Source organism: Mya arenaria, chromosome 1 (assembly GCF_026914265.1).
Source record: "Mya arenaria isolate MELC-2E11 chromosome 1, ASM2691426v1".
NCBI classification, from domain to species: domain Eukaryota; kingdom Metazoa; phylum Mollusca; class Bivalvia; order Myida; family Myidae; genus Mya; species Mya arenaria.
Window position 1 is genome coordinate 40,345,268 of NC_069122.1, and position 12,734 is coordinate 40,358,001.

Genomic DNA, 12,734 nt, shown 5'->3' on the forward strand with positions numbered 1-12,734 from the left:
CATCATTTGTTAACACTGATATATTGTTAACATAGCGCTTTGTTTAAACGTATTTTTTTACAACGAGTGGGAAACATGAAATTACAACATTATAATGATGACTCGCGTTGGCATGATGTTACGCGAGAGTGTTGTCTTAGAAGGTTAGAGAAACCAGAGTATCCGGAGGAAACCTACTTTCCGGCTTGGTTACAACAAACCAAACTGAGATGCACCCAGACCGGGAATCGAACCCTGGATGCCCCGGTGAGAAGAGAGTGCGCTGACCAATGCGCTTACAGTACAACCTATCGTATTTCTTCGCGGCTGATGTCGTCCTCTTTACATTAATTTTAATTGAACCTCGTCTCTTCAAATTTTATTTTTCATAATTAACTAAGGTCAGTAGACGTCGAAAACTAGCACAAATTGACAGAAGACATGATTTTATCATCTTTAATTTTGGAATATATGTTCAAACATGGCTATATTTTTTAATGGAGGTAATATTTCAGAAATTGTCATATTCAAAAATACAATATTGGTTGCCATAAAAACAAATTTCATTACCACACATGAAATATAATTCAAATTCATCATTGTAAGTCATGGATAGTGTATACACTGTACAATCCAGTTTCCTTATTTGTATGCTGGTATTACGTTTAATACAAATACGAGCCCCGTCTTAAAACGTTTCGTACAGCCCTTGCTACGTCAAAGTCTGGTGAGGTTTGATAAAATAAATTGGACATTTGTTAATTATATTGAGTTTAATTTCACTCAACAAATAGGTCTTGTTTTTCCTATGTCGTCATTTATCACAATTTAAATATGCTGTTCATTTTGTACGGTAAAAGTTGGAATGGAATCAAATTTTGCAGTCTTTGTGTATAACACAGTTGATGCACGAGGATGTTATCAATAATTTGAAGTTTGCCATTCACTGGAATTCCACAGTAGAACCTAACGGTTTGGTGTACATGTTCTGAAGTTTGCCTTTCACTGGAATGTCACTGTATCACCTAACGTTTCGGTATACATGTTCTGAAGTTTGCCTTTCACTGGAATGTCACTGTATCACCTAACGTTTCGGTATACATGTTCTGAAGTTTGCCTTTCACTGGAATGTCACTGTATCACCTAACGTATCGGTATACATGTTCTGAAGTTTGCCTTTCACTGGAATGTCACTGTATCACCTAACGTTTCGGTATACATGTTCTGAAGTTTGCCTTTCACTGGAATGTCACCGTATCACCTAACGTTTCGGTATACATGTTCTGAAGTTTGCCTTTCACTAAAATGTCACTGTATCACCTAACGTTTCGGTATACATGTTCTGAAGTTTGCCTTTCACTGGAATGTCGCTTAAGTACTGAAAAGTGTTATACATGTATCAGAATGCTCCGGATTTATGCATGCTGAAGTCCAAGCGAGTCTCATTAAATACCATTGGGCTATATTGATGTTTGGGAGTTTCAGTGATGTTGTGTAAGTGAGTCCAGACCGCATTATACATGATGAAGAACTGTCAGGAAATGTTAAAATGTTGTTCTATGTATATAATAACAGGAATTTTCTGCGGCACGTCGATGTCAACTTCATTCGTTCTGAATGTGTCATAAGATATGCCACTTGGCTGCGTTGTTGTAAGAAAGTAGTACGACAATTGCAGGCAACATCATGCCTGCTGGAGGAGTCTTTCGATATGCAATGTGGCCGCGTTGTTGTTAGAAAGTAGTGCGACAAGTCCAGGTCACATCATGCCTGCTGGAGAAGTCTTTTGATATGCAATGTGCCTGCGTTGTTGTTAGAAAGTATTGCGACAAGTCCAGATCACATCATGCCTGATGGAGGAGTCTTTCGATATGCAATGTGACTGCGTTGTTGTAAGAAAGTAGTGCGACACGACCAGGCCACATCATGCCTGCTGGAGGATTCTTTCGATATGGAATGTGGCTGCGTTGTTGTAAGAAAGTAGTGCGACACGACCAGGTCACATCATGCATGCATGAGGAGTCTTTCGATATGAAATGTGGCTGCGTTCTTGTAAGAAAGTAGTACGACACGTCCAGGTCACATCATGCCTGCTGGAGGAGTATTTCGATATGCAATGTGGCTGCGTTGTTGTAAGAAAGAAGTACGGCAATTGCAGGCCACATCATGCCTGCTCGAGTCTTTCGATATGCCACGTGGCTGCGTTGTTATATGGAATGAGTTCCAAGGATTTCCTGTAGCATAACAAGGCCATGTCATGACGGTTCTCCAGTTCAAAACAATGGCCCAGTACATGGAGGGCCGTATCGATATGGTTTCCACCTCTCCGTTCAAATAAGGGATCGTTGCGAACTTCACGTTCAGGGTAAACTCTTTGTCCGTGTTCTTCTTGTTGTAAGAATGTAAGGTACGCGTTATAATATAAAAATGGAGTGCAGTAATTCAGTAACTTGACCAGCGAATCTCGCGTTCTCTCATATTCTCCCAACTGTCTGTACGTCAGATATTGCAGGTAGTAAAGGAAGGGAATGGAGTCAATGATAGCCAGATCTATCCATATATCTTGCAATTTACATCTGCGTTGCCAGTCCTCAGGCCGCTTTGTTCTGTGCATCTCAAAACACAGGAATGCAGGTAAACAACATTCCTCTAATCGAGAGTATACAACGTTGAATGCAATGTGTGATTTAAATATTTCTATCTCTGTATTTTGTGCAATCTTTTCTTGAAATTGTTTTGAGGGATCAGGGTTAGGGTAACGACCATCGCATCTGTACTGATGCAATTGATGCGTACTTGGATGCAATAAACCCTCGGTGTGGCTAAGCACGAACTCTGCGCTTTCATACTGACCATTGCAGTAGAACATGGAAGCCAGTTTCAGTCTGCTCGAGGTGAGGTCTGAGTCCAGGGAGGCCTCATACAGGCGGTAAATGTCTGGTGGGATGGGCTGGTTTCTCTTTAAACGCCACGAGGCACACATCGAGGCTGTCAATTGATTCAAAAGCAATCTTGAATGCAAAAGTTCTGGCCGTATTTCATCGTTACCAAGTGCAATGTAATTTTCAATTCGAGCACACACTTGTTGTATTGGTAACGCGTCCCCGGTGTTCACCATAAAATCATATGCTATGTATATTCCGGCCAAATAACGTCTCAAACACCTCATGATTGTACATAGCATGTTGTATGGTCTTGAATTGATATGATCATGAATTTCTTCTGTCAATGATATCATCCTCACCCCTATCTGGTCCATGGATATCTGACCGACAAAGTGCATGATGTTGCATATCATATCAGAAACAACATTGGACAGCATTGGAAACTCCCATTTTTTCAATTTTCCAACGAACATATCAACCCCCGATATAGTGTAGTGCGGACAATGCCGAATTGTGAACCATCGCTGAAGTGTTTTCAGGCAGTATATTACACACTGCAGAAGGTTTTGTTCTTGCCATATTTCAGGAGGATAGGTCTCCACCGTGAACAACAACGCGGTTTTGAAATGAAACGTGCTCAGTCTATCACCGACAAGTGATTTCAAGAAAGACTTGCGTAAGATTTTCAAAAATGTATAAACTTGTATTTGCACGATACCGAGATCAAACATGAGCAACCGCTCTGTTAATGGAGTGGCAAACCTCCATTCTATTTCCTTTTGATCGCTCTCAGCATGCCCTTGTGGAACCAAGAACGTTCCAGACTGACTCGCTTGTGCAAGTATTTCAGGTCGCGGCCAATGTCCTGGTTTTGGTCTGGTCATTAGAGCCTGACATTCTGGATGCAATGTACTACAGTGGAGCGCACTTACCATATCAAACTTCTCACTCAAGCTTCTTGATGAACCATGCCTAATTAAATTCCTATTATACAGTGACTTGAAAATATGGTCATTCCATGTGTTCATATGGAACACCTGACCGTGCAAGTCTACGTGCCAGCCTTGGGGTATTGGAATCACCGTTGGTATTGGTTGTGAAATGTCGAGATCCACAATCTGCAGACAGCAATGTTGAGGCGGAGAATGCTCGTTCTTTATCACAAGTAAACTGGTCCAAAATGAAGGCACATAGTCTGCCAAGTCCATAATCACTGTCCATTGAGAACTGCAACGAAGATAGTCTGTGTTTGATTCCATTCCTAGAGTTGTTGTTCCTTCCGATTGGCTACCAAATAAAAAGTGGTTGTCATTCAGGGTGCGTTGCATGTGGTTTAAAATAAAAGTTATCATTTTCTCCTGCATGAGAAATGTTCTCCTTCTCCGGGCGACCATTTGTTTGGTTAAGCCGATGTCCCTCAGAACTCTGGTCAGCCTCAGGGACATAACCTGATTGCCTACAGAGTGACGCTCCATCGCCTGCAGATAAAAGCAACAATGTTTACCATTTTATTGTTTTTTGTTGTTGTTAGTTGTTGTTTTTTTCAAATTATTTGAGGTTTATTTAAGTGTGTGTGTGTGTGTGTGTGCTATTTATATTTTACTTGTTTATCTTCATTTAAAAAATTAAGAAGCAAGGTCGAACGGGTTTTCCAGTAGGTTCCTAGAGACATTAAACTATATGTTTTGAATATCTTCTGGCATCAAACTCACAAATCCATTCGGAACTCCTCGGTCATTTTCTATTTAAAAACAACCCCGGATGTATATGGGCGGTTTACAATGTCAAAAATCTGCGCACTTTAACTACGCTGCAAGTAGATCGCGTAGAAATTTCAATTTAGCACTTAAACTTAAAGACTTAACTCTTGGGAATCTTAACTATGTTTGCAATAATACACTTCTCTGACAATCAATTAAAACTTATATACAAATACAAGCTAAAACACTACATTTGATTAATAATATAATGCAAAATTTTGCGAACTACTTCTACTGTCGTACCGGTATACATCCGAAGTTGTTTTCGATAGAAAAATGGCCAAGGGTTTCCGAATGTCAAAAATATACAAAAAATGATGTGCCGGCAGCACAGATCAAATCGGGGTTAAACAACTACATAATTATGTCAAAGTAGAGTATGTGTCTTCAAAGGGAATGGGATCGGGCAACGTAACTGCACTAAGCTTAGTAAGATGATCTCTATTAAAATATACTTAAAATATACTCACTTTTTTACTTCATATATTTTCCAAATTACAATTACAAGTTAATACAAAATATTGATTAAAAAACACGTTCGCCAACTGCAGAATTTCCGAAAATCTGAATAGAATATTGCCATATATAAAGTTGGTAATGTTCCAGAAAGGATGAAAAGAACCTCGTTACATGACATAAGGCAATGCTCCAGTTTAATGGGTTTTTAATATCAATTATGTCTAAAGAGTAATTGTAATTGGAACAATTATTTTACAAAAAATGATACTCGTCCATCTCTTAATGTAGATATCGTGACGCAGTTGGCTTAATTCTTATAACAGCATGTGGGATTTGTTCGAATAATCAGATCTCAAAAATACAATACTGCTGACAATTAGCTTTATAACTATATGAAACATAACCTTCAGTATGAATAACTACAATAGAGAACTATACCGCTCTAGTATATCAATATTTGTATCAATTTGCATCCTTTGTTACCACTGATATATTCTTAACATAGCGCTTAGTTTAAACTTATTTATTTTACAACGAGTGGGAGACATGAAATTATTACATTATAATGATCACTCGCGTTGGCATGATGTTACGCGAGAGTGTTGTCTTAGGATGTGTGGGAAATCGGAGTATCCGAAGGAAACCCACTTACCGGCTTGGTTACAACAAATATGCACCCAGACCGAGAATCGATCCCTGGACGCCCCGGTGAGAAGAGAGTGCGCTGACCAATGCGCTTACCGTACTGTCTATCACACTTCTTCGTGGGTGATTTTGTTCTCTTTACTGTACTTTAAATTGAACCTCGTCACTTCAAATTTTCATTTTCATAATTAACTAACGTCAGTAGACGTCGAAAACTAGCACAAATTGACAGAAGACATGATTTTATCATCTTTAATTATGGAATACATGTTCAAACATGGCTATATTTTTTAATGGTGATAATATTTCAGAAATTGTCATATTTAAAGCTACAATATTGGTTGTCATAAAAACATATACCATTACCAAACATGAAATATAATTCAAATTCATCATTGTAAGTCATGGATAGTGTATACACCGTACAATCCAGTTTCCTTATTTGTATGCTGGTATTACGTTTAATACAAATACGAGCCAGACGTCTCAAAACGTTTCGTACAGCCCTTGCTACGTCAAATTCTGGTGAGGTTAAATGAAATAAATTGGACATTTGTTTATTATATTGAGTTTAATTTCACTCAACAAATAGGTCTTGTTTTTTATATGTCGTCATTTATCACAATTTAAATATGCTGTTCATTTTGTACGGTAAAAGTTGGAATGGAATCAAATTTTGCAGTCTTTGTGTAACAATGTTGATGCACGAGGATTTTTTAAATTTTTGAAACTTTGCCTTTCACTGGAATTTCACTATAGCACCTAACGGTTTGGTATATATGTTCTGAAATTTGCCTTTCACTTTAATGTCACTGAAGTACTGAATAGTGTTATATCAAAATGTTTTGCTCCGGATTTCTTGTAACACGTCCAAGCCACATCATGCCTGCTGTCTCGTTAAGTCCCTTTGGGCTATATTGATGTTTGGGAGTTTCAGTGGTGTTGTGTAGTGCGTCCAGACCGCATTATGCATGATGAAGGACTCTCAGGAAATGTTGTTCTATGTACATAGTAACAGAAGTTTTCTGCGGCACGTCAATGTCACATTGATTCCTTCTGAAGGAGTCATGAGATATTCCACGTGGCTGCGTTGTTGTAAGAAAAAAGAACGACAAGTCCAGGTCACATCATGCCTTCTGGAGGAGTCTTTCGATATACAATGTGGCTGCGTTGTTGTAAGAAAGTAGTGCGACAAGTCCAGGTCACATCATGCCTGCTGGAGTAGTCTTTAGATATGCAATGTGGCTGCGTTGTTGTAAGAAAGTAGTACCACATGGCCAGGTCACATCATGCCTGCTGGAGTAGTCTTTCGATGTGCAATGTGGCTGCGTTGTTGTTAGAAAGTATTGCGACAAGTCCAGGTCACGTCATGCCTGCTGGAGGAGTCTTTCGATATGCAATGTGGCTGCGTTGTTGTTAGAAAGTAGTGCGACACGACCAGGCCACATCATGCCTGCTGGAGGAGTCTTTCGATATGCAATGTGGCTGCGTTGTTGTAAGAAAGTAGTGCGACACGACCAGGTCACATCATGCCTGATGGAGTAGTCTTTCGATGTGCAATGTGGCTGCATTGTTGTAAAAAAGTAGTGCGACACGACCAGGTCACATCATGCCTGCTGGAGGAGTCTTTCGATATGCAATGTGGCTGCGTTTTTGTTAGAAAGTAGTGCGACACGACCAGGCCACATCATGCCTGCTGGAGGAGTCTTTCGATATGAAATGTGGCTGCGTTGTTGTAAGAAAGAAGTGCGACACGTCCAGGTCACATCATGCCTGATGGAGTAGTCTTTCGATATGCAATGTGGCTGCATTGTTGTAAAAAAGTAGTGCGACACGACCAGGTCACATCATGCCTGCTGGAGGAGTCTTTGGATATGAAATGTGGCTGCGTTGTTGTAAGAAAGTAGTGCGACACGACCAGGTCACATCATGCCTGCTGGAGGAGTCTTTCGATATGAAATGTGGCTGCGTTGTTGTAAGAAAGTAGTGCGACACGACCAGGTCACATCATGCCTGCTGGAGGAGTCTTTCGATATGCAATGTGGCTGCGTTGTTGTTAGAAAGTAGTGCGACACGACCAGGCCACATCATGCCTGCTGGAGGAGTCTTTCGATATGCAATGTGCCTGCGTTGTTGTAAGAAAGTAGTGCGACACGTCCAGGTCACATCATGCCTGATGGAGTAGTCTTTCGATATGCAATGTGGCTGCATTGTTGTAAAAAAGTAGTGCGACACGACCAGGTCACATCATGCCTGATGGAGGATTCTTTCGATATGGAATGTGGCTGCGTTGTTGTAAGAAATTAGTGCGACACGACCAGGTCACATCATGCCTGCTGGAGGAGTCTTTCGATATGAAATGTGGCTGCGTTGTTGTAAGAAAGTAGTACGACACGTCCAGGTCACATCTTGCCTGCTGGAGGAGTCTTTCGATATGCAATGTGGCTGCGTTGTTGTAAGAAAGAAGTACGGCAATTGCAGGCCACATCATGCCTGCTCGAGTCTTTCGATATGCCACGTGGCTGCGTTGTTATATGGAATGAGTTCCAAGGATTTCCTGTAGCATAACAAGGCCATGTCATGACGGTTCTCCAGTTCAAAACAATGGCCCAGTACATGGAGAGCCGTATCGATATGGTTTCCACCTCTTCGTTCAAATAAGGGATCGTTGCGAACTTCATGTTCAGGGTAAACTCTTTGTCCGTGTTCTTCTTGTTGTAAGAATGTAAGGTACGCGTCATAATAGAAAAATGGAGTGCAGTAATTCAGTAACTTGACCAGCGAATCTCGCGTTCTCTCATATTCTCCCAACTGTCTGTACGTCAGATATTGCAGGTAGTAAAGGAAGGGAATGGAGTCAATGATAGCCAGATCCATCCATATATCTTGCAATTTACATCTGCGTTGCCGGTCCTCAGGCCGCTTTGTTCTGTGCATCTCAAAACACAGGAATGCAGGTAAACAACATTCCTCTAATCGAGAGTATACAACGTTGAATGCAATGTGTGATTTAAATATTTCTATCTCTGTATTTTGTGCAATCTTTTCTTGAAATTGTTTTGAGGGATCAGGGTTAGGGTAACGACCATCGCATCTGTACTGATGCAATTGATGCGTACTTGGATGCAATAAACCCTCGGTGTGGCTAAGCACGAATTCTGCGCTTTCATACTGACCATTGCAGTAGAACATGGAAGCCAGTTTCAGTCTGCTCGAGGTGAGGTCTGAGTCTAACGATTCCTCATACAGGCGGTAAATGTCTGCTGGGATGGGCTGGTTTCTCTTTAAACACAACGAGGCACACATCGAGGCTGTCAACTGATTCAAAAGCAATCTTGAATGCAAAAGTTCTGGCCGTATTTCATCGTTACCAAGTGCAATGTAATTTTCAATTTGAGCACACACTTTTTGTATTGGTAACGCGTCCCCGATGTTCACCATAAAATCATACGCCATGTATATTCCGGCCAAATAACGTCTCAAACACCTCGTGATTATACATAGCATGCTGTATGGTCTTGAATTGATATGTTCATGAATTTCTTCTGTCAATGATATCATCCTCACCCCTATCTGGTCCATGGATATCTGACCGACAAAGGGCATGATGTTGCATATCATATCAGAAACAACATTGGACAGCAATGCAAACTCCCATTTTTTCAATTTTCCAACGAACAAATCAACCCCCGATATCGTGTAGTGTGGACAATGCCGAATCGCGAACCATCGCTGAAGTGTTTTCAGGCAGTATATGACACACTGCAGAAGGTTTTGTTCTTGCCATATTTCAGGGGGATAGGTCTCCACCGTAAACAACAACGCGGTTTTGAAGTGAAACGTGCTCAGTCTATCACCGACAAGTGGTTTCAAGAAAGACTTTCGTAAGATTTTCAAAAATATATAAACTTGTATTTGCACGATACCGAGATCAAACATGAGCAACCGCTCTATCAATGGAGTGGCAAACCTCCATTCTAGTTCCTTTTGATCGCTCTCAGCATGCCCTTGTGGAACCAAGAAAGTTCCAGACTGACTCGCTTTTGCAAGTATTTCAGGTCTGGGCCAATGTCCTGGTTTTGGTCTGGTCATTAGAGCCTGACATTCTGGATGCAATGTACTACAGTAGAATGCCACAACCATATCTAACTTCTCACTCAAGCTTTTTGATGGACCATGCTTAATTAACTTCTCACCATACCAAAACATGAACATATAATCAAGCCATGTGTTCATCAGGAACACTTGACCGTGCAAGTCTACGTTCCAGCCTGGGGGTATTGGCATCTCCTCTGGTAATGGTTGTGAAATGTCGAGAAGTATGATTTGCAGATAGCAGTGCTGAGGCGGAGAATGCTCGTTCTTTATCACAAGTAAACTAGGCCAAATTGAAGGTTCAAAGTCGGCCAAGTCCATTATTACCGGCCATACACGCACACAACGAAAATAATCTGTGTCTGATTCCATTCCTACAGTTGTTGTTCCTTCCGATTGGCTACCAAAGTAAAAGTGTTTGTCATTCATAGTGCTGTGCATGGAGTTTAAAATAAAAGTATTCATTTTCTCCCGCATCAGAAGTGTTCGCCTCCTCTTGGCGACCATCTGTTTGGTTAAGCCGATGTCCCTCAGAACTCTGGTCAGCCTCAGGGACATCACCTGATCGTCTACAGGGTGACGCTCCATCGCCTGCAGATAGAAGCAACAATGTTTACAATGTTATTGTTTTTCTCAAGTGGATTTTTAGCTTCTATAATATATTGACATATCGTCGATAGATGATCATTTATACTGACGTGATAAGCAGCCTATAAAATGTTGTATTTTTTTTTAAATTTTCAATGTCAAGATTGATTTAACCCAGCTAAGGCGCACAACTATTGTTAAATATTTAAAGTAAGCCAGGGACAGCTGTTGGGATCTGCATAATACTTTCTAATCTCTGTGGCAACAATTGGTCAATTTACGCATTTACTTTTGACCTAAACTTTCGATTTGCAAAATTGCAGCATAACCTCAATAAGCTTAGTAAAATAAACTCTATCGAAAGATACTTACTTTTTACTTCATATAATTTCCTAAATTCCAATACAAGTTAATACAAAATATTTTTAATTTTTAAAAAACACAAACGTTCACCAACTGCAGAATTTCTGAAAACCTTAAAGGCTTGGCCCATGAAATTAGGCAATGTTCCAGTTAAATGGGTTTTTAATATCAATTATGTTTCAATAGTTATTGTATTTGGAACATATGTTTTACCCAAATTGTTACTGATCTGATCTGTTAAAGTGACACTCTTATTCAAAATAAATAAATGAGCATGTATAACAAACATAAATTTTGAGTGATACGTCTTTAACTACCTACTAAATAATACATTTATGTGGAATTTTAATTACTGATAACAAGATTATAACCGTGATTGTTATAGCTAAAAAGGCAAAAAAAAATGATTGATGAGTGATATTTGCTGTGATCTGCTATATATTATCATAAGGTAGAAATACCAAGTTTTCTGCACATTTATTTCAAATTAAACTCGGTATCTTTCATATGAATAATTGCTTTCGAAATTTCTTCATCCTTTTAAAGTTTTTGGTATATCAAAACAATTGTATTAATTGTGTTAAATCTTAGTTGGGAGTAATAGTGCATCTTTAATGTAGATATTGTGACGAAGTTGGTTTAATTCTTACAATAGCATGCGGGATTCGTTCGATTTATTAGATCTAAAATACGATACTGCAGACAATTAGCTTTATAAGTATATGAAACATAATATACCTTAAGTTGCCAATTAACCATGCCCTCCAGGAGAAATTTGAAGGTTATGATTTTCTCAAAGCTTAACCAAAACGCCACAAAATGAAATATGTTTAAGCTCTGAGGGAGGGGGCATACGTGAGTAACGGACTTTTAAACTTCGTTACACTAAGTTGTACTTTTAAGTTTTATCTGTACTATTTCTTCCATGTGCATGTATAATGATCGTTTATGTGATAAAAGTTGGTAAATCATCGTTCTTAAGTTCTATGAAGGTTTTCTAATAATGCATACCGCGCGAATTGGTGCAAACTACGTTACTGTTAAAATGTAACATAATCAGCAACGTTTTTATAGAAATAATATGTTACACGGAGTACTTATACAAATAAGGTCATGTTATTTTGCTTGATGAAAGAGGTATGCCATATGTTAAATATAATTTTATGCCGAAATATTATGGTTTTGGTCCGTCGCATGGTACTAGCGTGTATGAAGTTCAATATTTTGGTGAAGTCGGAGCACATTCCAGGCAAACAAAATGTTTTACCTGATCTACTTTCTCGCCTTCAGGTCGACAAGTTCCGTCAGTTAGCGCCCCACATGGACATAGACTCAACTCCGGTGCCAGAACACCTGACCACAATTTTCTGAACTACAGTGTGTGTACCCTTCTAAATACGTCTCTGGCACCCTCCACGATGAATAGCTATAGAAATGCTTGGAAGCATTACATGGCCTTTCACCAACTGTATTACCCACAATGCGCTCCTTTGCCCGTACCAGTAGTACATCTTACACAGTTTATTGCCACTTGCCAACATCGTCAGCTCAAACCTTCTACAGTCACATCATACGTATCTGCTATTGCTTATGTTCATAAAATTCAAAACTTTCCGAATCCGGCAGAAGCATTCATAGTACAAAAATTGTTACGCGGTCTTCGGCGTGATGGCGCGAAAGACAAACGGCTCGCGTTCTGCCTCACCGACCTAGAAAACATAATTTCTTATTTACCATCCGTCTGCGTGAACGGCTATTATGCGGTGTTATATAAAGCTATGATATTGGTTGCTTTCTTCGGTCTATTCCGCATCGGCGAATTGGCATTATCAAAGTTAGGGCAAAACAATTTGATTCAAAAGGCAGGCATTCAGTTTGAATACGCAAACGGTAAAGTATCCGGTGTTCAGGTTGAGTTACAAGCTTATAAACACTCCGCGGGTCGGGGCGCCAGGATTCC

General features: G+C 39.8%; 1 protein-coding gene across 1 annotated transcript; it reads right to left on the reverse strand.

Annotated features, from left to right (window-relative positions):
• Positions 1-8,215: 8,215 nt before the first annotated feature.
• LOC128227077 (uncharacterized) lies at positions 8,216-10,144 on the reverse strand. Its single transcript, XM_052937281.1, has one exon. It carries the CDS (start codon positions 10,142-10,144, stop codon positions 8,216-8,218), a length of 1,929 nt encoding a protein of 642 aa, XP_052793241.1.
• Between the last annotated feature and the right edge of the window lie 2,590 nt (positions 10,145-12,734).